The 26,484-nt window shown below is 51.0% G+C and overlaps 1 protein-coding gene across 3 annotated transcripts; it reads left to right on the forward strand.

Annotated features, from left to right (window-relative positions):
• The first annotated feature begins 10,301 nt into the window (after positions 1–10,301).
• AQP7 (aquaporin 7) lies at positions 10,302–23,973 on the forward strand. 3 transcript variants are annotated; one of them, XM_036330586.1, is made up of 8 exons: positions 10,302–10,480; positions 11,533–11,579; positions 14,067–14,184; positions 21,332–21,455; positions 21,826–21,963; positions 22,177–22,292; positions 22,498–22,715; positions 23,093–23,807. In XM_036330586.1, exons 2-8 carry the CDS (start codon positions 11,554–11,556, stop codon positions 23,373–23,375), a joined length of 1,023 nt encoding a protein of 340 aa, XP_036186479.1. In that variant the 5' UTR covers positions 10,302–10,480; positions 11,533–11,553; the 3' UTR covers positions 23,376–23,807. The 3 variants fall into 3 exon arrangements, with proteins under 3 accessions (XP_036186479.1, XP_036186478.1, XP_036186477.1); XM_036330585.1 differs by having other exon boundaries at positions 10,348–10,480; positions 22,174–22,292; XM_036330584.1 differs by lacking the exons at positions 10,302–10,480; positions 11,533–11,579; positions 14,067–14,184 and adding an exon at positions 23,924–23,973 and having other exon boundaries at positions 21,316–21,455; positions 22,174–22,292; positions 23,093–23,375.
• Positions 23,974–26,484: the final 2,511 nt, after the last annotated feature.

The following is a 26,484-nucleotide window of genomic DNA, read 5'->3' on the forward strand; positions in this document are numbered from 1 at the left end:
CTGCTGTGTTACATGCCTGAGTCTGAGATGTGTGCCCATGTTTGAACTGTGCAGATGGGCCAGGAAGACCCTGTGCACGTAGGCCGTGTGGGCTGTGCAAAGACGTGGGCTGTAGGTGTGGAAGGCGTGTACGGAATGAGGTGGACGGGGTCTGGGGAACACGCAGCTCTTCCCTGAGCAATGCGCACGGGTGCAGGTGCTTCCCTGAAAGAGGGAAGCAGCTTTGGAGTCTGCTGAGCCCAGAGGAGGCGGCCTGGGGGGGGAGGCAGGTGAGGAGGGCTCCTGATGACAGCTCATCCTCTTCAAGGAGGGCTTGGCTGGACCAGCTGGCAGAGCCGGGCACTCTAAGCCCAGGGTGATGGCAGTGGTTTCTCTAAGCTTATCCCTTAAGTCCTGGGCTGTAGGCCAGGGTGGCTCCCTCATCCTAACCCTGAAAGGGCATGCACACTCCACAGGCCACACAGTGAGTGTGGCAGGTGGGCATCGAGCCAGAGCTTTCTCTTACCCTCTCTCAGGCCGGAAGGACATAAGGTCCAGGAGGTGTCTCGTCTACTGGGATATGAGGAAAGCACACCAGCCTCTGGTTGCCATGCCCCTGCTTTGTGTGCACTCTGCGCTGGCATGAGGAACGCATGCACGCCCATGTCTGTGTGTGCTGGCCCCTGCCACGGCGCCTGGCCTGGGGCCGCCTTCCCATCATGTTCCATGATCTGAGAGATGCTTGAAGTGGAGCAGAGAGCTTGGGTTGGGAGACAGGAAGCCTGGATTCTACTCCAAGATTTCTCTTAGTGACTTTGGAGACGTTCCTTGGTCCTGGGGCTTCAGATGGGGAATGGCGGCGTTCCCTGAGTTGTTCAGTTGAAGGACTAGGGGTTGAAAGCAGGTAACAACCTCCAGAGAACTTGCACTCTGACCTACAAGGGGTGTTCAAATCTCCTAGAGAAGTGAGGCATTTAGAGTTCTGGGGCTGAGCTTCAAAATAAATTAATGTTACAGGCCAAGACCTGCCCGAGGTGAGGCTGGGAAAGTCTGCCCACCCATCCCTGCCCCCTCCCAACACTGATGGCCTGCAAAGGGGGGGGGGTGAATAGCAGTGTCCCCCAGACTGAGGTTGGGAACCAGCTCATAGCTCTCCCAGTCTCTCTCTCACTCCCCACCCCAGCCCTTATGCCCACCCCCCCGCCAACCCTCCCTCCCCACCCCCCAGCTTGCTCTCTCTCAGGCTCACACTTCTCCAGGTTCCGAGTTTTCAACCCCAGGCTGTATAGGCTTAGTCAGAGTAAACAGACAGCACCAAAGTCAACAAAACAAGAAAGGAAGCAGCACAAGTGATGTGGAAAAGAAAACTCGGAAACCGCAATGAAGGTGTGTGGACCGGGCTGGTGTCTCCCCTCAGAGCAGGACCCAGGGGCTAAGGCTAATCCTGCCAGTCCCCTGAGTGGAGTTGGAGGAAGGGACTCGTGGCCAAAGGAGTCAGGTTAGACCGCCAACAGGGGGCGCTAGTGCCCAGTCGAACGAGTGCTGTTAAAAAGGATGTGATTGCGAGGTCATTTCAACTCCCCCATCCCACCCGACGGAAGACTTAGGCTGGGTTGCCTCAGCTGCTTCGGGAAGCAAGTGAGAAGCTAACTGGGGCCAGGACTGTGCAGGAGCAGTCAGGGCAGGAGCAAACAGGCTGGAACAAGAGCAGGAGGGAGGAGCCCCGGCTCTCTGCCCCACCCGGCTGTTCGCTCCAGGGCTCAGGGTCTTGGAGCCATGAGTGCAGAAACCCCACTCCATCCCACCCACATGCATAGCCGCCCGCCCTGACAACCTACCTGTCTCCGCTCAGGGCAGGGGCCTCGGCATGCAGTCATTGTGCCTGTGCTATTTGTTCACGAGGCGCTGTACAGGCCAGGCCATCCCCAGGAGGCTGCCTGCCCCAGGCCCTGTCACACCGAGTCCCCCAGCCACCAGGTGAGCTTGTTGACTGAGCGGGCGATGGCAGGTGGCTATGCTCACTCCCAGACCCAAGGAGGCGACCAGGGTGTCACCAGTCTGCAATGGGAAGAGCTGGGAGACCAGACACACCCAGCTGGAGCGGCTTGAGATCTGGGTGGAAGTCTGTGGGCTTTGGTGGTGCTGTCTGTGGAAAGAGAGAGGATATCCCCCCCACCCCCCGCCCCAACCAGCCCTTCTACTTGGCCCTGGTGTCAGGCAAGAGTCAGTCAGGGCAAGAGGCGTTGTGGGTAGGGTTCCCTTCCTCTGGCATCTCTCTACCACACAGTGTTTCCTCTCCACCAGGCACTTGCCACACCCCTTACCACTCAACAGCCCTGGGAGGTCAGGGTTAGTGTCTGCATCTTACGGATGAAGACACCCAGTTAAATATCTTGCTCAAAGTTACCCAAGCCAATTAAGAGGCTGAACTGGATTCAAGTTCAGATTGCCTGGCTCTAAAGTCTGAACTATGAACCACACAGCTCGCCACCTGGATGGGGGAGCGCCCCTGCCCCAGCCAAACTTCAAACCAGCCCCAGACTCAGGCTCCTGGCCAGATGGTCCTTGGGCTTCCCAGTGCTCCCTCTGCCACCACCTCACTCTTTCCATCTTCTCGTGAAGCATCCCTGACCCTGCCTCCCCTCTTCACTCTGACTAATCGGGTACCAGAGACTCCATTACTATTAGCCCTTTCTTCTCTGTGGGTTAAGAGATTGCTGTTCAGAGCTTCTCCTTTGAAATGCTTTAGTGTGGAAGAATTTTGAAATTGATTACGGCAAAAATCAAAGGATGAAACCGGAAGGTGAATAGCTGATGGGGAACCTTGACAATGGGAGGATCAGGCTGCCGCCCTGTGAGCCCACGGATTGGCCAGCATCACTAAACACGGGGCAACTAGACACTATGTGCCTCTGAATGGGATGCAAGAGGAAGCACACAGCACTATTCACAAAGGATTCCTCCCAACCCCCACAAATAGAACCTGACTAAAATCACACTATTAGAGCTAACTTCCTGTACATTCTGAGAAATAGAGGAGATGGAGGAAAAGTTAAATGACGCCACAAGGAAGCAAACAGGCCAATCTAGAAAATGGACTTCCTCTAGAACCACATTTATTCAACAAGCCAGTGACATGAGTAAGAGGGAGAAAGTGTTTGAGAGCACTTAACCCAAGTAAAGTGTGATTTTGTTGGGATCCTGGCTCAAGCAAACTAACAAATTAATTAAAAAAGATATTTTGAAACAATTTTGGGTACTTGATATTTCCATGGAATTGTTCATTTTTGTTAGGTGTGAATGGCATTGTGATTATGCAAGAAAATGTTCATATTAGAGATGGATATTGGAGAATGTAGAAGTGAAATGACATAATGGCTGGAATTTGTTTTTAAACACTTCATAAAAAAAGAAAAAAGGTTGATGAAACCAGAGTGGAACAGATTTGGGAGACGTTTAGATGAGGTTGGGTTGGAGCAGGTGAAGGCAGATATGCCCATTAGGCATATGAGAGAGAGAACGGGAGAGGCTGCTGGGTCTGGAGCAGTGGGGTGAGACCTGGGCTGGCAATAGGCTGGGGAGATGGCAGCATTTGTGCGGTCGGAAAGGACATCGGGGATGTGCAGGGCCGACTTCTCCAGGCACAGTGCCCACGAAGATTTCTATTTAAAAGCCCACCAGAAATGTTGTGTTTTAAAATAAGAAAAAAAATGAACTTGTAGGTTGAAAAAAATGTTTTAATACACAATATCAATTTATTCATCTTTGTATCAACACAGTTGTGCAATATAATTTTTTTGAATTTTTAAAAATTTTAGAGAAAGAGGAAAGTAGAGAGAGAGAGAAACATTGATGTGTTGTTCTACTTATTCATGCATTCATTGGTTGATTTTTGTATGTGCCCTGACTGGAGATCGAACCCACAACCTTGGTGTATCATGATGCTGCTCTAACCAACTGAGCTACCTGGTCAGGGCATAAAATATTACTTTTACTTAGTCTTTTAAAGGAGGAGGCCGCCCACGAAGCAAAAGTGGCATGGGCTATGAAAATCAGAAGTGGCCCTAGGGTAGGGAGAAAGCTGCCCAGACATGGAGCCTGAGGGAGGCAGGAAGCCTCTAAGTCTGCACTGTGGGGAGCGACTGGGGGTGGGGGGTAGGAGATGTGTGTCCTGGTCCACCCTCTAGGCTCCATCCTTGTCTCTCCTATACAAAGACATATTAGGGCACCTCAAGATGGGCTAGGAGCTAGGACATCTGGTTTGACTCTCCCTGGATCTTGGGCTGTGCCCAGAGCGGAAGAGACTGTGTCTGTCTGCCTACCCCAGTCTGATGCAGCCTGCATCCCAAGGACCGGTGGGAATGCGGGAGGACTCCCATTGACACTGGGAGAGGCCCAGGAACCAGGAGGCTATACCCAGGAGGCTATACGCAGGTCCCCGTGTTTCACTAAGCCTTCCTCGCTGAGGCTCAGTGCCTGTCGGTGCTCGTGCCCCTGTCCCTGCCCACACAGACCTCTCGTCACAGGCCCTTAGCGTAATCACTGTGTTCTTGAAAAGCTGTAAATAAAACCCCACAGGATGGCCTGCTCCTCTGCTGAAGGGGGGCACCCTGTGATCATTTCCTCTAGGTCTCTACGCCGATCATCCTCAGTGGAACATCTGTGTTTGGAGAGGCCTTGGGATTAGGGCAAAAATAAGGGAGTGAAGAGGTATCTCAGGGAGCCTCTGGCCTTGTCTATTTTGAGGGAAGAAGGGAGGCTTCTCCACTTGGGGACCCCCCAGTGTGAGTGGGGAGGCTGGGCAATAGCATCACACTGGGGCTTCCCGGCCACTGGGCCTGCCTACTTTCTCAGGCTGAGCAGGAGAGTAGAGAGAGAGTAGCTTGCCCTGGGGTTGCTGAGATGGGCTTTCTGCCCACCGCAAACCCCCCCTGTTCTAGGCCCGTAGCAGCTGACCAGATCAGATAGGGCACGTTCCTGCAGTGAGCTGCCCACTGACTGGGACTGTGCTGACGCAGGCAGGAAAATATTAACCCAGTGGAATGGGCTCATACTCATGTGTGCACCACTGCGTGTGTGTGTGTGTGTGTGTGTGTGTGTGTGTGCGTGTGTGTGTGTGTGTGTGTGATAGAGAGAGAGAGAGAGAGAGAGAGCGAGAGAGAGAGAGAGAGAGAGAGAGAGAGAGAGAGAGAGAACATAGAAAGTAGTTTTCACATGCAAGACCAGATAGAGATATGGACATGCACACACAAACCTGTCCATTCACACACATGCTCACACACAGACATATACAAAGATACACATGCTTTTTATACATGCCTATTCCTTCACTATCATCTCCCAACTTTGTCAATGAGACTCCCTCCTCCAGGAAGCCTTCCCTGATAGCTCCAGCTCATACTAGAAAGTGACAGGCCTGGACTCTATGCCTGGTTTCTGATGCCACATTAGGCAGTCTGACATTCGCTTTAGAGCGGAGCTGGCCTAGGTTTGAATTCTGGTTCTTTGACTTACAGGATGTGTGCCCTTTGGCAAGTGGCTGTGCCTCCTGACCTTGTCTGCTCTAGTCTTTGTCCACATTGTCCTGGAGGTCCAGGCATGACTGAGAAGGAAGGATAAGAGCGGGGGCTGGGGATATGGTTATTGCAATGTCAGGGTTAAAGACCATCCTGGGTCTGCCTGTGCTGTCCTCCCTCAACCCTGCCCCGGACCAGCCCCGTAACCCCCAGTTCTCCTACTAGGGCAGGGGCAGAGTTCTGATCTAGACGCTCTGGTTCTGGGTGATCTTGGGCAAGTTGTTACCTTGCTCTGAATCTCAATTTTCTACCTAAAAAATGAGTTTGAAAGGGAACACTTACCTAGGTGAAGCTTAAGAATGTTTTCTTTTTTGAGGAAAGTGAGAATCTCAGAACTTCACCCAGCTGATGTGGCTCAGTGGTTGAGTGTCGACTCCCAGTCAGGGCACATGCCCAGTTGCTGGCTTGATCCCCAGTAGGCAGCTGACCAATGATTCTCTCTCATCATTTATATTTCTTTCTTTTTTTTAAAAAAAGATACTTTATTGATTTTTTACAGAGAAGAGGGGAGAGGAATAGAGAGTTAGAAACATCAATGAGAGAGAAACATTGATCAGCTGCCTCCTGCACACCCCCTACTGGGGATGTGCCCGCAACCAAGGTACATGCCCTTGACTAGAATCGAACCTGGGACCTTTCAGTCTGCAGGCCGACGCTCTACCCACTGAACCAAGCTGGTTAGGGCTCATCATTGATGTTTCTATCTTTCTCTCCCTTTCTCTTCTTCTCTAAAATCAATAAAAAATATATATTAGAGAGAGATAAAGATAGATAGATAGATAGATAGATAGATAGATAGATAGATAGATAATCTCACAACTTCAAGTGATTTCACCTGGAGGGACCTGTACTGTGCTCCCACCCCCGGGCCTGCTTTGCAGCCAGAGCAGCTCCTTTCTTAGTGATTGATGCGATGGACTGCTCAGGTATACAAAGGATCCCAGGGCTCTAAAGCAGCGGTTCTCAACCTGTGGGTCGCGACCCCTTTGGTGGTCGAACGACCCTTCCACAGCGGTCGCCTAAGACCATCCTGCATATCAGATATTTACATTATGATTCATAACAGTAGCAACATGACAGTTATGAAGTAGCAACGAAAATAATTTTATGGTTGGGTCACAACATGAGGAACTGTATTTAAAGGGCCAGAAGGTTGAGAACCACTGCTCTAAAGAGTCAGAAAAACCCCAAGTCTAAGACAATTTGATTGCAAGTAGTTTACATGATAAGTAAGTTAATCAAGTGGCATGTCGGTTGAAACAAATAATTAGCTAAAATGATTAGCTTTTTACACATCAACACTTTTGGGGGCATTCTGGAGAAGATCAGAGAATTTTTGGCATCTTTGGGTGTTTTCATTCACTCTCATTTAAAAAAATTTCTATTTGCATGTTCACTCCTTATTGCGTTTCAACCACTGTGTCTGTCCCATGCAGTTCATGAGAGAGGAGAGTTGGACGCATTTAAAATTCTGTGCTGTACAGCCACATGCATGATGTGGATGTGGGCCTATTGGCAGGAAAAGCTGTTCTGAATAAATGTTTTGAATGAAAAAAGTACTGTACAAAAACTTTATATAGGTTTTATTCTTTTATTATTTTAGACAATAAACAAATAAAAGAATCTGAGATTTTCAAATTTGTTTTCAATTTTAAAAAATTTCCACTCCGATGAGAGACAAGTATATCTGCCCCACTTGCTTGGCTGCGTGTTCATAAATACTTGAATTTTCCGTTAGGTTGAACATGAATGTCACCATTCACCAGTTCACATTGTAAGATTTTTGGTGTCATGAGAAATAAATGAGCATGGGGTTATTTCCAACCTTTTGCTAGTAAAAATAGTGGATTGCAGACAAAATTAGAACAAGAAAACTCAACAATTTCTGAAAGAGGGACTAAATGCCTAAAGAAATACCAAAGTTTGCAAAAATTGCCCCGTAGCATACTCATTTTACCAATTCATTTTCAACCAAATTAGTTTTTGACTTGATGGGCTGTTGTTACCTTCATAAACCTTTTCCTGGGGCCTGTCTGGATGCCAGAAGTGACTGGGTGGTAGACCACATATCTGCCGACCCCATCTCACAGATGAGGAAGCAGAGGCCTAGGGCAGGGACTGAGCCAAGGTCGTGCGGAGAATTTGATGCCCAGTGAGGACTTACACCTGGGGGGGCGGGTGCGGGTGTGTGTGTGTCAGTCTTCACTGCAGTTCAGAGCCAGTTAAAATTTGAATTTCAGAGAAACAATGGATCGTGTTTTAGTATAGGTATGTTACAGGTATTGCAAATATTGTTCCTTTGAAATTCAAATTTAGCTGAACATCTTATATTTTATCTAGTGGCCCTACTGAGCGTTTACCCTGTGCAGATAGGACCCCAGGTGTCCCCTCTCTGCTCTCCATCATCCCCACTGGCCCTGGCGATCCTCCCAGGCTCTGTATAGACCCAACTCTGACCCAAACACCCAACCTTGCAGCCCCTTTGGCTGCCTCTCTTCTCTCCACAGTTGATCTTTCTGTCTCCTTAGCCACCACGTCTTCACTGTTGTGGCCGCTCTCCATCCCACCAGCTCATCAAGGCTGGTCTCTTCTCACACCCAACTCTGGGGCCACAACCCCTTCAAGCTCCTGGCAGCCTGTTGGCAGCCCAGGGTATGGGTGTCTATCTCCTCCTCACCTGCTCCTTCTCAGTCACCCACCTGTCCCCAGAATCCTGGCCCTGTCTCTTGCCCCGCTCCCTCCCTCTTCCTGGCAATCCCATTGAGACTTATGGTGAAGGCCAGGCGCTGATATCTCCTGTTCTCTTCTCTTTCTCCAGCTGGAACCCTCTCCCAAGCTCAGGCCTACTGGATGCTCCAGGGCCTCAAGGACCCTAGGTTGGCTACTTTGCTCTTCTCTTTGCTTAAAACCCCTCGATGGCCCCTCAGGCCCTTGGGATAAAGTCTGATCCCGTGTCCTGGCAGACAAAGTTCTTCATGGTCTGCCCCTGCTCACTTCTCCAGCCCTCCCTCTGAAAGCCACTCACAGTTCCCAGGTTTTCTCACAATCCCATTGGGCTTCAAATCATCGCCCTCCCCCCACCCTCCCCTGCTCACCTTGGTGGACTCAGCTCCCATGTCATCTCTTCTGGAAAATTCTTACCTCCCTCCAGGCTGGCTTAGCTGCTGCCCGTATTCCTTCCATCTTATCACAGTGTATCCTAAATCACCTGCCATTTATCTTATCTCTCCCAAGAGACGAACGGGACTATGTCTTCTCCATCTCTGGTCCCCACCACCCGGCCCAGTAAGTGAGCTTAACCACTGACTTCAACATGGATTTCACCTTCCTCCCTCATCAGCCTGATACCAGCCTAATCCAACTTTGCCCAAGTTCTGACTTCATCCTAGACCTCAGCTCCACTTTTGACCCTTACCTCACCCTCATCCCAAAAGCACACACAAGAAAGGATTAAAGGCAAGTGTCCCCCATGTCCAGGGTACATTCTCCTGTCCCAGGAAGGACAGCATCCTGAGCCCACTTGAGTCTGAAGAGGTGAGGGGCGGAGCCTCAGAGTGTGTGTGTGTATGTGTGTGTGTGTGGGGGGGGGCGGGTAAAGGAGGGGGGGCAGGTAAAGGAGGGGGGGCAATGAAAGAGTTCATTCCTAAGGATGACTTCTGATTCAGACGGCAGCTGACCCCTGCCTCTCCCTGAAGCATGACCTGCAGGACAAGTTGGGGTGGGGACCTAGGCAGCCCAGGTTCCAGACCTGGCCTGGTCTACTGGCCCCCTCTAGAGGACAGTCCTATTCCAGCTCTTACACTGCCTCCCCACAAGGAGTTCCCTGGACTTACTGTCTCCCACCTACCAGTCCACTTCACGGGTCTCCTTACAATTTGCAGACCAGCAACCACTCCCTTTTGTCTCAGCACTGGGTCACCTGTTTAAATCCCGAATTGCCTCATCCTTGGAGGCCCAGCGATGCTCCAGCTCCACAAGTCCTTTTAGAGGGCAGTGGGTCCCCGGCTGGCGCCTGACCCCACCTTAGTCACTGAGCTCCTGCAGCCCTGGGTGGGAGCTCCATACTCTGGTCAGCTTTGGTTCCCCCACAGGGGCCTCACTTGCTGTCCCCAAGGGAAGCGTTTTCGAGCACAGGGCGTAGGTGTCCCAGCCCTGCTTAGATGGGGCTCCCAGAGGCTGAGACCCAGGCTTCTCTCCCACTCCAGATGAGGGGCCCCCAGAGGACCGGGCTTGGCTTTCTCCCTCCCCCCTCAGACTGGGGTTTTCCTGCAAATATGGCTCATGTGTCTCCTTTCCTTCAGACTGGGTAAGTCCAGGTCCTGAGTCCCCCATTCCTCTTTCAGAATAGGGGCTCCCTGAGGACTATTGCAGGATCTCCCCCGAACCTCTCCACCTGGTTGTTGCTCTTCAGAACATTCCAATCCACATTCTGCACAGCTCTCCCCACAGCCAGACATGCAGGAGCCTCTGGAGCCTCCCCTGGGCCTGGGGCCTGGGGCCTGGGAGGGCTTCCCCTGGCTCTGGGCTGGGCACTTGGCTTGGAGGACAGGTCTTTCCTCTGGGACCGTGAGGCCCAGCACCCACCCTGAGCTCCATCTCTGACCTCACAAGGGCTGTCTCAGAACGTGGTTTCCATGGCACTGCTGGCAGGAGAAGTGATGCTATTCTGGGCAGTTCATCTGGACTTGGCTCAAGTGGTACGGGCCAAACCCCTGCTCCACTGACCTCTCCTCTGGAGAAGAGCAGCACTTGGAGCCGCCCCAAGAGGGCTGAGGGGCGGGCCCTAGACAAGGGACACAAGGACAACGGAGCCCCAGCTGAGGGAGCAGCCAGAGCTTGGGACAGTCATGGAGAAACAAGACTGAGACCTGCTTTAACTGAGAAGGCCCCAAAGTGGACGCTGAGAAAGAAGGCATTTCAGCAGAGTGAGTCTGACTCTAGGGCAGGGCTGGGACAAGGGGCCTCTTCTGGGACCCAGGCCTGGGAATGCCATTCCCTGGGAACCACATGGAAGAGGTGACCATGTGACCATCAGGGGAAGAAACCCCAGCTGGGAGGTGAAAGCCTGGATGTCTGTTCTGGTTTAGTCCTGAGTTGCTGCATGACACTCTCTCTGGGCTTGTTTTCTTACCTGTAAATTGAATGCTGGGAGGATCAGTGGTGGAGCAGATTGGGAGGATGTGTGGCGCTGGGCTGTCAGCAGGGTGAGGGGGTGGGGCCAGGAGAGAGTGGAGACCAGCGACATCGGATTGAAGCAGGAGGGATGAGGATCAGAGAGATGGGTTATTGCTGGCGTTGCTGGAGTGGCCTCTCCCCCTTGAGAGGCTGGGGCCGGGGCTAAAGGGGTTCTGCAGTCAGGCTAGGGTGGTGACTGCTGCAGCGAGAGGGAACTGGGCTAGAGAACAAGGGGGATGGGGAACCTCAAGAGATATTCGTGCTGCCATTTCCAAGGAAAGTGGGAATATAAGGAATTTCCAGGAATGGTGAGAAAGACAAACCTTGCTCTGAGGGGGGTATGGACTAAATGAATTTTTAGAAGCTCATCCTGTGTGCATATGTGTGTGTAAGGAAGAGGCCCTGGAAAGTCACAGTTGAAGTCAGCAGCCAGAGTGCTTGAGGTTAGACTCAAGGCAATAATAGCCGCACGTGTGAGGGTGGAGCCACTGAGGGGAGTCTGTGGTCACCCCACTGTCCAAAGTGTGTCTCAGACCTGGGAAGGTCAGAGGAGCTCTGAAGGGCCTGGTCCAGAGGTTAGGGTCCTGAGGACAGCATGGTAGGGGGGTAGGACTCCAGGACCTCTTCCCATTGGCTGAAGCACAGCCAGCCGCATGCCTACTCCCTGCCAGGTTGGCTGGGTTGAGGGGTTGGAACCAGTAGCAACTGGTCCTGTGGCTTCTCCTGGAGGCTGAGGTCTGATGAAAATGCGGGGCCAAGTTCTGTACCCCCAAACCCTAGTGACCTCTCTCTGCTTCCACAGTATCTAAATCTCTCTGCCAGCATGACTCAAGTGGACAAGAAGAAGCGGTAAGCACTCACTCATTCCCTTATACCAGCCCCCCATCTCCCACCCCCAGTGCACCCAGTGCCCTCTCTGCCCCACCCTAAGCCTCTCCCTCATGCCAGCTGATGCCCTCAGTAGCTCATGGAGCCCAGAGAAAGGGCCTCTCCCACCTGTGCCTATAGCAAAGCACAGGCTGGGCCCTGGGGTGAAGGGAAGCTCAGAAAGACCTGGGTAAGGGTCCAGGGGTTGGTCAGTGGTGGTGCTCAACTGAACTAAACTCACTACCTCTCACCCTCTCAGGCTCAGGTTCCTTTGGGGTGAAATAGAGGCCAAAGTCCTTGCAATGGCCAAGGCCCTACCTCCCTAGTCTGTTTCCTCTGACCTCCCCTACCCCAGCCCAACTCTGCCCACTCCAGCCACACTGGAGCTTCCTTACCTCCGTCCTTCAGTGACTGTTCCTTTGCTTGAATTACTCTTCCCATAGTTACCTGTGTCTTTGCTCAAATGCCACATCTTATTTATTTATTTATGTATTGAGAGAGAGAGAGAGAGAGAGAGAGAGAGAGAGAGAGAGAGAGAGATTGATTTGTTGTGCCACTTATTTATGCGTTCATTGGTTGATTCTTGTCTGTGCCCTGACTGGGGATCAAACCTGCAATCTTGGTGTATCAGGATGATGCTCTAGCTCAGAGGTAGGGAACCTCCGGCCCTTGAGCCATATAAGGCCTGCGAAATCATTTGGTCTGGCCCTGCCAAGGCATTAGGTGTGAGTTAAATGTTTGACCAAATACAGCAGGCTAATTTTTAAGTTGATAATTTTGCATGGCTCATGGATGATGTTATAAATATTCAAATGGCCCTTGGCAGAAAAAAGGTTCCCTGCTCCTGCATCTAACTGAACTACCTGGCCAGGGCTCAAATGCCACATTCTCAATGAGGTTCACTCTGACTGCTCTATTTAAAATCACACCCCACCCCCTTTTCCTCGCTCTATCTTTCCCCGTAGGACATACTTCCTGCTCTATCCACCTCTCCTCTGCCTCTGTGGCACCTTCCCAGGACTGTTCTTGGGTCCCTGACTGCCTCAGGCTGCTCATAGGCTCTTCTTTGGGGCTAAGGAGGCCAGTCATGGGGGCAAGGTGACCGACCATACATGGTGATGCATGGGAGCTGGAGTTGGATGGGAGCCAATGGATCATCCAGGCAACTCTGTATCCCTCCAATGCGCAGCCCTGGGTTTGTTTTCCTGGGATAAGGACAGAGCAAGGACTGAGGTGGGTGAGCAATGAACATGGGGGCCCTGCCAGAAAAGCAAAAGGTGGTGTGTCCATGCCTGGTTCACATTTCTCACTCCCTCTGCTTACTCTTTGCTGCTGTGAGGCTGGGGAAATTTAGGAGGCCTGGGGTGTTGGGGGGTGACGTTGCTATCCCAAGCAGAGCAAGGTAGTAAGTGCCTAGTGTCAGCTTCAGGCAGTCAACAGGGAGGGTCACCAGTCTTAACACGCACCAAAGGCCACACTTAGAGTTATCTCCACCTCTCTTTCTCCTCTTTAGCCTCTGCACCCCATCTCCTCCAAACTCAAGCTCTATCCCATCCCACCCCCAACAGACGATAGAGCCTATAACTCACTTTTTCCTCTATCCACCCAATCATGAGTTTATTAAATATTTATTAAGCATCTACCATGGGCCAGGCACTGCAGGAAGTTCTGGGGATCTAATGGAAAGACAGATGAATTCCCCAGTTTTTATTCATCCTACTATATATATTGGAACACCTATGTGTCTGGCACTGTGCTAGGCACTGAGAATACACCAAGGAGTAAGATCCTCCTTTCCTCTCTCCCTTCCTCTCATTTGTTCACTCACTCACTCACTCGCTCACTCACTCACTCAACATCTGTTGTGTTGACCTGGTTTTGAGCGGGTGCACTTTGCAAACCCCCTCATCTTTGGCAGAACCTGGTGCACATTTCAGGCCCGAGTGCTGTTTATAGAGCCTGGGAGCAGACTTTGTCTCACCCTGTGCTGCGTGCAGAATGCCTTTCGGTTGTCAGGTCCTGCCTGATGCCTTGCCTGTGTCCTCAGGTACCTGGTTCCTGCAGGCAGGCAGGCAGACAGACAGACAATTGAGTTCCACCTTCCTCCCTGCTCTCTCCCACTTGCTTCTTGCCCGGGGCTCCTTGGCACCACAGATTGCATCAATTAGATCCCCAACTGCCCCTCTGCCAACTGGCCTTGTTGGTGTGGTCTTCCCACTGGTACAGTCCCTACCGGAAAGAAGAAGGGGCATGACCCGATTATCTAACCCCAGTCCCGCTCCATGTCCCCGTGGCACTCAGGTGTCTTTGATCCCAGCTGTCTCAGCAGCCCGGAGCAACAGGAGGTGTGTGTGTGTGGACAGTCCACTGGGTTACCCATTAACTCAGCTGTGAGTTAATGGGCTGATGGGTAGGTAGCAAGTGTACTTGAGTCTCACTTCTGCTTATGGGTTTGGGCTGCTGCTTCAGGTCCACCCGCAAGGTCAAGATGATCCCGTCGCCCGTGGTAATAAGGATGCAAGCAATACTGCAGAAGGAGATGGTGCGAGAGTTCCTGGCTGAGCTCATGAGCACATTTGTCATGATGGTGAGTGTCATAATGGGGTTCTGAGGAAGGGGCACGAACCCAAGACTTCGAGAGGCTGGGGCTCAGTGAGGGCAATCCATGACCCTCCCATTGCTGGCCTCCTGGGTCACATTGCCCATTCCCGTCTCTGATCTAGGAGCCTGAGGGGGAAGCATAGGAAAGTAAGGAGAGAACTCTGCCTTTATCACCGTCTTTTTGGGAGAGAAAGGGCTCATACTTTGTGGAGGCAGAACAAAATTATGGGCTGGGAGTGTCAGGGGGCATGACTGGAAGTGGGGAGAAGGGACACCAAGAGGAAAGAGATTGGAGAGAATGTTGAGTGTCAGGTTTTTTCTTTTTTGTTAATACTCACCCGAGGATATTTTTTCCCATTGATTTTTAGAGAGAGTAGGAGGGAGGGCGGGGGGGGGGGGGGAGAGAAACATCGATGTGAGTTATGTGCCCTTAACCAGGAATTGAACCTGCGACCCTTTAGTGTGCAGGCCAATGCTCTAACCACTGAGCACACAGGCCAAGGCAAGTGTCAGGTTTTGAGAATTAATACTGAGGGCAAAGGGGAGACACTGAAGGTCTTCAAGCAAGGGAATGATGTGGTCAGATTTGGATTTTTAGAAGGAAATTCTGGGGGTAGTGTGGAGTCTCAACAGAATGGGCAAGGCTGAGTGAGGTGAGGGGAACCGGTTAAGAGACTGTTGCAAAGACCTAGGACAAAGAATGGCGAATGGTCCAGGGATAGAGAAGAAAGCACATGTTTGAGGCAGTTGTAGAAGGTGGAATCAAGGAGGTTTCTTAAGCCATAGATGTGGGGTAAGTGCCAAGGGGGCCATTCTGAGCCCTGGGTCCAGCACAGGGCGAGAGGTAAAGTCAGTTTGGACATGATCAGGTGCGGTGCCTGGGAAGAAATCTAGGAGGTGGCTGGTTATAGAGGCCTGGAGCTCATGACAGAAGCTTGGGCTGGACGTATGCAGTTAGAGTTCATCAGAATATGGGTGGTGATTAAAAAACTGTTCAGTGAGAGTGTATATGAAGAGACAGTACTCTGAGGAGAGAGAATGAAGAATGGCACACAAAGGGGCCTGGGAAGTATCGGCCAGAGAGTGGAAGGAGAAAGTGGGCAGTGACTGGTGACGGGAGTGTGGGGGGCCCACAGGAGGGAGTGGTCAGCAGACAGAGAAGGTGAGAACTGACCAGGGTCCATGCGGTTTGACAACATGGAAGTCACTGGGGACCTGGCAAGGGCTCTTTTAGTGGGTGATAGGACAGAAACGAGACCTCAACCAGGAGATGCCGTTTCTTGGAAACTCCCTCCTCCCCTGCTTCAGCTCTGCCACCTTCCCCAGCCAGCCTCTGCCCCTGACCTGTAGCCATGCTTGTCTGCACCTTAGGGAGAACCCAGGTCCATGAAAAGAAGGGGCAGCCTCTGGGATGAAAAGTAAAGGCAGCCAGGAGCACGCCAGAGGAAGTGGGAAGAGAGGCAGGGTGTGTGAGACAGTGTAAGTGTGCCTGAGTGTGTGTGCGCGCACATGAATATGAGTGTAACTGCGTGCATGCGTGTGTGTGCACGTGAATATGAGTGTAACTGTGTGTGAGTATATGTGAATGAGTGTAACAGTGTGTGTGAGTCTGTGTGTGTGTGTGTGTGTGTGTGCATGCGCCCCAGAATAGGAGATGATGGGACTTACGGAGCCCAAGGGACTCTGGATGTCTGGGTTCTTATCCTGCCACTGAGATCTGCCTGGAGCAGATCTCTCTGTGCCTCTGAGTGTGCCTTCTCAGTCATAAAATGTGCTGAATGGGGCCTTCGTGGGCTTTGGAGATGGGTTTGAATTCTGGCTCTGCTACCCTCTCCTTGTGTGATCTTTCATAGTATCTTAACTGTTAACACTCCAGCTTCCTCGTTAGTAAATGTGAAACTAACATTGACCTGGCAGACTTGTGTGAGGAAGACCAAGAGCCCAACACCCAGTTCACATGTAGGACCCCTGTGTTGGTGTCTGGTCATTATGACAAGTGCTCTAAGCTGCTTTCTCCTCCCTGCCTTCCACTCTCTCCCTCCCCCATTACTCACCTTCCTGCTTGGCTCCTGGGCTACGAGGACAGCACTGGATTCTGTCCTGCCTTAAACCAGGGCAAAGTAATTCATTTATGACAAAACATTCCAGTCCCATGAGGACTATTAAACCTTGGAACCCTGGAGGCAGGAGGGTGCTTCCTTCGAAATCTCTTAGAGAAAAAGGCACCACCCATTGATGCCTGCCCATGTCTGCATTTCTCTTCCTTTTATGGAGATTATTATTGAGCACCTATTGCACTCCAGGCACTGATTCTAAACTAAGCCCCTTAAGTGCAATACCTTCCCAATCCTCAAACAGAGTTCCCCCCTCTGAGAAATTACCCCCACTTCTCAGAGGGGGGAACTGAGACTCCGTGAGACTGGTACTTGCCTCAAGTCACATTTTAAGGTAAAATTAAATCCAGTCTAGTCTAACATCATGGTCTTGACCCTTAACCTCTATGCTCTGTGTCTTTGTTTAGTGATGGCAGGGTTTCTAACACCCTGGTTTGTTAACTAGCCCCCAGCTGAGATAAGGCCCTCACTTTTGGGCTCCACATAGTCCAAGACCTCACTCTGAGCCTTGTTTTCCCCATCGGTAGAGTGGGAGCAGAAACATTTGCCATTCAGATTTGCTGTGAGAATTAAAAGTAACACATGTAAAAGAACTTTGGGAGGTTTAAGCATTGTGTTATTGTTATTTGTTGGGCCTGTGCCAAATTGATAGGAAGTTCAGTGAATCATCAGGGTAAAGGTTTTACAAGAAAAGCAAGTGTGACCTTGGGCTCCATTTACTGTGTCCAGGATGAGGGAAATGGGCTGTTCTACTCAATTCCTCTCTGCCATCTATGAGAGTGTTGTCTTTGAGGCTGGCCTTCTGACTGTTGGAAGGACTTGGCCACATTTACTGACCAGGAAGGGAGGAGGTGGGCCATCAGGGATCTGAAAAACCAGCTGTAGACGTGAACTGGACCATAGGGCAGGGGTGCAAACTTACTTGCTCCAGGGGCCAGAGAGAGCAACTCAGAGTGGAAGGGGCCTGACTGCAGAGTGCCGACCTGTGCAAGGACGCAGCTGCCACTGCTCCAGCTGACTGTTGCCGTGCAGGGTGGAATGTGGGTTTGCATTACCTGGGCTTCTGATTCCTCAAGAGAAGCTGAAACTTCTGATTGTCAAAACTAAGTTATCGAAACCAAGCACATGTGTTGGATGGATTAGGCCCATGGCTGCCATTTAGCAACCATGACACAGGAGACCAGGTGCGGTTTATTCGCTCATTCACTATTTTTAGCAAATGGTTCTGAGCTCCTTCTTGGAAATAAAGGACCCTTCGTCTTCAGACCTTCCATGCTGGCTCCACTCCCTGCACTTCCCAACACCTCCCAAACCTGTCAGTCTGTCCTGACCTCACTCCCCACTCCCACAGCCCATCTGTTCCTGTCATTTCCTGCCTCATCCTACCCTTGGCCCTAAGCTGGCCCACTTCTGGGCCCCTCTGCACCTGTCCTAGGGCTCTTGAGGAACCCAGTGGGCCCTGCTCACTGCCTCTGCCCTACTCTATCCAGGCTATTTCACTTTTCCTCAGGCTTCCCAAAGCTGCTCTGTACTCTGCCTGTTTTTTATTTTATTATTATTTTTTCTTTTTAAAGATATACTTTTATTGATTTCAGAGAGAAAGGAAGAGGGAGAGAAAGATAGAAACATCAATGATGACAGAGAATCATTGATTGGCTGCCTCCGGCATGGCCCACAGTGGGGATCAAGTCCACAACCCAGGCGGGGAATTGAACCATAACTCACTGATTCATAGGTCCACACTCACCCACTGAGCCACGCTGGGGGGACTGCCTGTTTTTTAAATCAGCAAATGGCTTGGCCTCCAGCTTGAAAGAGAAAACCATCAGGTGGGCTTCTGTGTCTGGCTCCTTACCCACCTGTCCCTCTCACCACCAGAACACACCTACCTGTGTATCCATATTTCTCCCCCTCCACTCAGGCAGGGCCCCTCCTTCAATCCTGTCAGTCCCATCCCTCAGTCTACTGAGATACTTTACCCCATCCTTTTCCTCTCTCCGTCATCTCCAGCCTCTCTCTCTCTCTCTCTCGATCTTAACATACCAAAGTCTACTTAAAACAGCACAACACAGAACAAGACATCCCTCCCTTCATCCCATAAGCCCCTTCATTTATTACATTCTCACTCCCTTCTCAGGCAGGTTCACAAAGGTTGAGGGTCTGGAGCCCTTCAACTCTTCCTCGCTACCTACTCACCTCTCAGCCTCTAAGACCTGGCTTCTGTCCCCATGGCCTGATGATACAGTGCTCATCACATTATTAATGACCTCTGATTGTTACATCCAAAGGGAGGCCTTCTAGGCCTTCATGCACTTGACCAAAAGGTTGCACCGGACTGTGTAGACCACACCCTTCTTGGAAACTCTGCTTCTCCCTGATGTCCAGGACACACTCTCTCTTTGTTCTTTTTTCATTTCAACACCTGCTCCAGCGAGCATTTCTAATGCCCTCCAGGCTCAGCCCTCAGATGCTTTCTCACTCTGCATCCTCTCTCCTGCTTTCATCCTCCCTGATGGCTTCAGAAGTAGTCCTCATGTCCACAGTTCTCCAGGTTATCTTTTTCAAAAACTCTAGAACTATCAAAGGGAAATACAATATGAGCCATATATGTAATTTTAAAAGTTTTAAAAAGGTAAAAAGTGACAAGTGAAATGAATTTTAATAGAGTTAATCCATAGAGCCAAAATATTAACAGTTCAACATGCAATCAATATACAACTCTTAATAAGATTCTACATTCTCCTTTTCCTACTAAGTCTTTGATGAATTTGTACTTTACACTTAAAGCAGCTCTCAGTTGGGACTAGCCACATTCCAAGCACATAATAGCCACATGTGGCTGGTGGCCATCACATTGGATGATACAAATCCAGACTCTGATTTCCAGCAATCTGGACATCTAGAGGTTCCTCAGAGTCAACATGTCCAAAACACATGGACTTTTCAAAGGAGGTGCTGAGTGTGGCCTTAAAGTAGACTATCATTTTGTCAGGATATAGGATCAGGTATTCCAGACAGAGGGAATAGCATATGGAAAAACACAGAGGTGTGCAGGGAGCAGTGTGGTTGTTTGGTTTGAGGCTGTCTGGCATAGGTGACTGCCTGGGATTCAAATTCTGGCTTACTACATGCAGACTGTGTACTCTGACCAAGTCACTCAACTTCTCTAAGCCTTGGATTGTTTCATCTGTCAAATGGGGAGATTAATAGTACCTCATGCGTATGTTGGTGTAAGGGTTAAAGGAAGCGAGAGATGTAATGTTTACCAGTGCCTGGCACATAGCAAATTTTCAACAAGTGGTTATTATTACTTAGCGGTAATACTATTGCTGAACAAAGAGAACACTGGAGCAGATATAAAACTGAGAGGCAGAAATTACAAAGAGTCTTGGATGGAGGCCTACTGGGCTTGGACTTTATCCTAGAAATGAAGGGGTGCCAGTGAATGTTTAAATGAGGGGCAGACATGATCAGACCTCTGTGTTAGAAAGGTCACTCTGGGTGCAAGGAGGCTGAAAAAGATCTGGGAAGAATGTAAACAGAAGTGAGTGGGTGTGGGGGAGGAGGGAGAGAAACCTCTCACTTATGACATCCAAGTTTCTGGTTTGGCCAACTGAAACGGGGAACATAGGATGAGGATCACATTTTCTGAGATGGTGAGCTTTCAACAGAGAGTCCAAGATGCCTGTGGAACACCCAGACTTCCAGCGGGTATCGGGAAACAGGGATCGGGCTCCCAGGTGCAGGTTTTGGGAATTTTAGTGCAGGAGGCATAGTTGGAGCCATAGACCTGGTAAGAAGACTCAAGAAGAGTGCCTGGGGCGAGACATGAAAGGGGCCAGGGATAAAGCCCTGGGATCATCTACCCTCATGGAGCAGATGAAGGAAAAAGGATGTGGGAAGGAACTGTAGAGAGGGAGGGAGGAGGAAAACCATGACGGAGACATGTCATGGAGGCTGAGAGGAGGGACTTCCCAGGAGCAGAGTGGTTAAGAGAGTCAAAGTCAGCAGAGTCAAGTAAGACAATGTCTGAAGGGACCTTTGGGAAACCAGAGGGCTGGAGCCCTCTGAGAGAGCTGTAGTCTTGGTGAGATGTGGAAGCAGAAGCCAGATTGAGGAGGGAGAGCAAGGGAATAAAGGAGCCAGCCAGTGGGTTCTTTCCTGGAGCCTGACAGGAGGGGGAGAGGTGTCCACAGGGGAACAGGAAGGCTGGGCTGAGATGGGAGGCATTACTTTTAGGAAGGAAGAGACATGAGTCTGTGGGAGCCAGTGAAGGGAGGGTGGACAATACAGGCAAGAGGGAGGCCTCTGCAGAGGAAGGGAGAGGCTGGGTGCAGGTGTGAGAGCTGAAGAGATAGGCAGCTATAGATTCAGGTGAGTGGCTGGAGGTGGTGAGGGCCTAGCTTCAGGCCTCTATTCTCCCTGCAAAGGGGATTCATGGGGGTGTCACCTGAGGAGATCCAGCAGGTAGGGATGGGTAAGAGCTGGAAGTTCAGGAATTACACGAGGGCAATGGAAATGTTGCTAAGGGTGCGAGTCAGAACCCCACTGGCTCCCGGGGCTGATGTGGGTGGGGGCCATGGCAGAGCCCAGGCATGAAGTTCGGAGATCCCTTGAAGAATCTTCCTTCAGGCTAGGCTTGAAGTGTGAGATGCTCTGAGGTTCAATCCACGGCAGCCAGGTCCACCTCGAGGCCCTGCCATCCCCGGAACTTCAGGTGGGCTTGGGGTTTAGGGGTCTGGACGTGTCCATAGAGCCTCTGTCTCCACTGTCCCACTTGGGTTCCTTTTACACTCCCACCCAGCTCTCACTGTCAGGTCTTAGAGGCCCTGACAGGGACGAGTAGGGAGAGGTCATGAGGAGGGAAGTCTCCGGAGGAAGAGGGCATGGCAGAGGGTCTCCCAGGGCGATTTGGGGAGGCCCAGGGCACAAGGGTGAGGAGCCTGAACTGAGCTCTGAGCCCTCCTCTGAGGTTGGGGCTTCTGGGAAGGCAGTTCCTTCAGAGGCCCTCCCTCGCAGGTGTTTGGCCTTGGCTCCGTGGCCCATATGGTTCTAGGAGAAAATTTTGGGAGCTTCCTCGGTGTCAACCTGGGTTTTGGCTTCGGAGTCGCCATTGGAGTGCACGTGGCAGGGAAAGTCTCTGGTGAGTGAGCCTGGGCCCTGCCCGACTGTCAAGGCCAGCGATCCCCTGCAGGTTCTTCCTGCCCACCCCCAGCCATCCCCTCCTCCCAGTCATCCAGCGCCTCACCCCACTGCCCACTGGGAGGGAGAATACCTGAAGCCCCCTTCTCACCCAGACTCCTGGGTCAACGTAGCCAAGCTATTTAATTTCTTCACTCCTCACGTTCCTTAATGACCAAATGGAGACGGTGGTCTCTGCCCCGGGTCCTTGTGAGAATTAAGTGAGAGTGCACTGCATAAATGCTTGCCTCATTATTATTGTTGGGGCTCTCAATATTATTGCTGTTGTTGCATCTGCTCTCACTCTCCCGACACACTTGCCCACCCTGCAGGCGCCCATATGAACGCAGCGGTGACCTTCACCAACTGTGCACTAGGCCACTTGTCCTGGAAGAAGTTTCCTGTGTATGTACTGGGTCAGTTCGTGGGTTCCTTCTTGGCTGCTGCCAGCATCTATGGCATCTTCTACGGTGAGTGTCCTGACCTGGGTTGTCCACTTCTGGCCTCAGCCTCCTCCTCTGAGTTATGGGCAGAGCTGATCTCAGTGTCCTGGCCTGTGAAAATGTCTGGGCGAGAAAAGCCCTGGAGATGCTCCCAACCCCTGCCTCCCGCCTTATTTCTGGGACTACAGTGGGGCTGATTGGACTAGGGGAAGTTTCACACTCTATTCGTCTCCACAGCAGCCATTATGAACTACTCGGGCGGAAATCTGACAGTGACTGGCCCTGTAGCCACTGCTAACATTTTTGCCACCTACCTTCCTGAGTACATGACATTGTGGAGGGGCTTCCTGGATGAGGTCAGTGGTTCAGGGTGGTTGTCCCTCCACAGGCCCTCCCCACCTCAGGAAGGGGCCGGCAGGCAGCCCCCCGCCACAGAGGGATAAGAACTCTGATGGGAACTGTACTAAGATCTATCTCTGCCAGGGGATTCAGCCTGGGAGCACTGTTGAGGCCCTGGTTTGGCGAGGGGGCCTGGTGGCTGCTATGGCATCTGCTCCACAGGTATTCCTTACGGGGATGCTCCAGCTATGTCTCCTTGCCATCACGGACAAACGTAACAACCCAGCCCTGCCAGGGACACAGGCCGTGGTGATTGGCATCCTTATTGTCGTCATTGGAGTGTCTCTGGGCATGAACACAGGCTATGCCATCAATCCATCCCGGGACCTGCCTCCCCGCTTCTTCACCTTTATTGCCGGTTGGGGCACAGAGGTCTTCAGGTACTGCCCTGCCCAGCCACTCCTTCGAGTTTTCTGTGGGTTTCCTGCATGTGGAGGGGTGGAGGTGATATGAGGAACAGCACAGGAGTCCTGCAGAGCTGCCAGGTGGTCTGGGGAGGCAGGAGTGGGTCCTGACCTTCCATCTGATTAGCACGGATGCAGATCCTGCTTCTGGACTGAATGTAACTCCTGCCCCAGATCAGCCTCTGTTCCTGAATCAGGGACAGCTGACCAGTGTCTCAGGCTCAGGGGTGACTCCTGGGTTAGGATGGGGGTCACTCCTCTACTCTCAGGCCTACCCCGTCTCGGCATGAGGTGGATGCAGCTGCTGTCTTGGGTATCGGCCCCCTCACCAGGCCTCTGCCTCTTGCCTGCAGGGATAAGAACTGGTGGTGGGTGCCAGTGGTGGCACCGCTCCTCGGTGCCTACTTAGGTGGCATCATCTACGTGGTCTTCATTGGCTTCACTATCCCACGGGAGCCCCAGATACTGGAGAATCCTGTGGAGTATGAAGACCACCAAACACCTGTACTGCCCAAGACCATGCCTCACCAAACTGTGAACTCCTCCCTTGCTTCTGTCTCTGTGTCCCTCGACAACAGAACTCCAGTCCAGCCTGTCCCACCCTTAAGTGACAACATCCAAGTACAGCAATTCTAAGTAAGATTTTTTGTGACCCCATCCCCACCACAATAAAGCCTTGCCCCACAGTGGCACCCTTGCTTCCTGGGTGCCTCCTATGGTTAGGCTTCCCTCCTGGTTCTTCCAGGAACTCTAGGGTTATGCCATAGCCCAAAGCTAGAGAATGGACCCAAGAGGCCTCCAACTCCTTCCAGTCCTGGGAGCTGCGGCGCCCCCTGGGGGAGAATGGGGAAAGGCCACAGGAAGAACAGAAGATCAAAAGATGCCAGACACAGAACAGAGGGCTTTCAGGCATAGGATAGGAAAGGGATGGCTTGGGGAAAGACCAACAGCTAGCTAGTGGGCAGTCAGTTCTGGGGATACCCTGAGCTGCTACCCTGAGCTTCCTTGGGATAGGACTCAAGATTCTTCCTCAGTTTTGGTCAGTCCTTGCACCAGATTAGACAAAGCCCAAGCATGATGTAGGTCAGAGTTTCTCTACTTTTTTTGTTGTTGTTGTCATTGCCCTACCTCACAAGCTATATATATATATATGTAATTTTAAATATTTTTTTATTGAATTCTAGAGAGAGAAAGAAAAATATCGATGTGAGAGTGGAACATTGATCGGCTGCCTCCTGCACACCCCCTACCAGGGATTGAGTTGAAACCCAGGCATGTGCTCTGACCGGGAATTGAACTGGCGACCTTTTGGAACACAGGACGATGCCTAACCAACTGAGCCACATCAACCAGGGCTAGACCCCCACTTCCCCCATTACATGATATTTTAATACCATAGATACTAGGATACTGTATATCTGTTTGTGTATTTTACGTATGCCTGTGCTTTATACAGAAATAGTAAACGTTTTCATTTACCCCTTCCAATAATCCATTTTCTCTCTCTTGGGGGCAAAATTACCCCCCACCCTTGAAAATGCTTGATGTAGATAGACGGAAAGTATGTAAGGGGTTAGACTCCTCTTCCTTATTCCTGGTGTCAGAGCTGTCCCATGTTAAGAAACTCCAGAGCTAGAAAAGAATATGCAGAGAGGCAAATCCTTCTAAAAGGTGTAGAGACAGGAAAAGGTCTCATGGAGTTCAAGAGGACAGGCCCGGAGGTTGGATGGAGGTAGGGCAGCCAGGAGACACCAACTCTGGGGCCAGACAGGAATCATCCTACTTTCTGGGACTCAGAAGGCAGCATTATCCATGGTTCCTACCATTGCTTGTGTGTTTATCCTTTCAGCAATTATTGAGTACCTCCTGTGTGCAGGCCTTGAGTGGAGGAGGCTGGGTCTTTGCCTTCGAGAAACACAGTCTAATGGGGACAGGAGTCAAGAGCTAAGTGGTGGAGAGGGGGCTACATGGAGACTGTGGGGCTCATAGAGGGCTCACAGTCTGGCCTCAAAGCTGAGGCCAAGGATGGCTTCCCAGAGGAGATACTACAGAATTGGGGTTGGGGGGTATACTTTCAGGGGTTGGCTGCTGCACTTTACAGATTGAGGGGACAGGGGGCAGAGGAGGCTGGGCTTTCTTCTGGAGGCAGGGACATGGAGAGAGGAGATTTAGAAAGTCCTCCTGAGCTGCTGTGTGCAGGTTGGTGGAAAAGGGAGACATTGGGGCCTGCAAGCAAGTATGGTGAGAGGCAATAATCCGAGAGGCGCAGCAGCACACCTAAGAGGTCAGTGCTGGTGGGTGAGAAGGGTTTTGCTCAATAACTAGGACTTGGGCTGGCACTGGATGGAGGAGTGGGTGAGGACAAGGCAGGAGTCAGGTCTTACTTTCAGTTTCTGGCTTGGGCCTGTGACACTGGAGATGTCTCCACTGAGAGCAGAGCATGGGAGGGGGACTGGTTTGGAAAGGAAGTGACAAGTTATATGGTGGACATGCTGAGCTTGAGTTGTCTATGGGACTTGAAGGGCAAGAGATGTGTAGTCTTGGGCAAGTTACTCAACCTCTCTGGGACTCGGTTTTTGTTTTGTTTTTGTAATGTTGTTATTACCTACATTTGCATTGCTGTGGATATTCAATGGAATAAAACATATATAATGCTGAGAATAGTGCTTGGCACATAGTAAATGCTCAATAAACAATTATGTCTTTTGTATAGTCTGGAGTTCAAAAAAGAGTTGAAGAATGAGATTGAAAAAGTTGTGGGTGTGTGGATATAGCTGGGGCCATGGGAGAGTGAAAGGGCCAGTGAGCAGGATCTTAGGAGCACAGCCAGGAGGAGGCTGTGAGGTGTGCAGTGGGCGCCTCAGGAGATTTGGCTGAAAGGGGGCACAGAGTGGATGGTCAGGGGGCATTGGAAACAATCCAAATGTCCACCTACATGGGAATAGATACATACATTGCAATACAGTCACACACAATAGGTTTGATACATAAATAAAAACTAAGGCACAATAGCTACCTGCAACAAGGAAGTATTTTGGAGGCATAAAAAGTAATGCAGTAGACTGTATACAGTATGACACCAGTTAGACTGTTGACAAACATGCAAAAGTAACATATTCTTTGAGCAAACACATGATAAAACTACTTTAAAAAAGCGGGGGGTGGGGGGACAGGGGGAGGGATGGTTCTTCCAGGGATATAGGACTATAGAAATGGGAGATGAGATGGGGAAGAGCACAGGGGTGGTGGAAGCTATTAATAATTTTCTAGTTTTGGAGTTGGGAAAAATTTATGGGTTAGGTGATTGTGCTTCTTAATATATAGCTGATATATACACCTACATGGGTTTCATATATTTTAAAAGATGAAAAATGGCTATAGCATGAGAATAGGTGGTGGGAAGATTATAGGGGACCCAGGGAGAAAGGAGAGAGGTATGTCTGACATCCCAGAGTGGAGAGCTTAACCAGGGAACAGGCCTGGGGGTCACAGGGAAGGCCCACAGCTGGAAGTCCCAGCCAGCTGCTTCCCCCTGTGACCCTGGATAAGCCTCTCTTCTCCTCTCTGAACCTCAGTGGCTCTGTGAACACGAGGAGAGCGGCCTTTCTAATTCCTGGTGGTTCAGAGCAGCATAACCATAAGGCCTCAGTCACAGGTAGGAGAGGCATATATGGGTCCCAGGGTTCTGGTTGCTACCCTCCTTTGTCCCTCACTGACTACTTCAGCCTTCTGGCATCTTTATGTC

The sequence above is a fragment of the Myotis myotis genome, unplaced genomic scaffold (genome assembly GCF_014108235.1).
Source record: "Myotis myotis isolate mMyoMyo1 unplaced genomic scaffold, mMyoMyo1.p scaffold_m19_p_12, whole genome shotgun sequence".
In the NCBI taxonomy this organism is placed as follows: Eukaryota; Metazoa; Chordata; class Mammalia; order Chiroptera; family Vespertilionidae; genus Myotis; species Myotis myotis.

Excerpts from the sequence above, each read along its gene's own strand:
- AQP7 (XM_036330585.1), top strand. The coding sequence starts at position 11,554 with ATGACTCAAGTGGACAAGAAGAAGCG. Across the intron at positions 21,964-22,173 it reads CATCTATGGCATCTTCTACG|CAGCCATTATGAACTACTCG; the intron begins GTGAGTGTCCTG and ends TCGTCTCCACAG. Across the intron at positions 22,293-22,497 it reads GGAGGGGCTTCCTGGATGAG|GTATTCCTTACGGGGATGCT; the intron begins GTCAGTGGTTCA and ends TCTGCTCCACAG.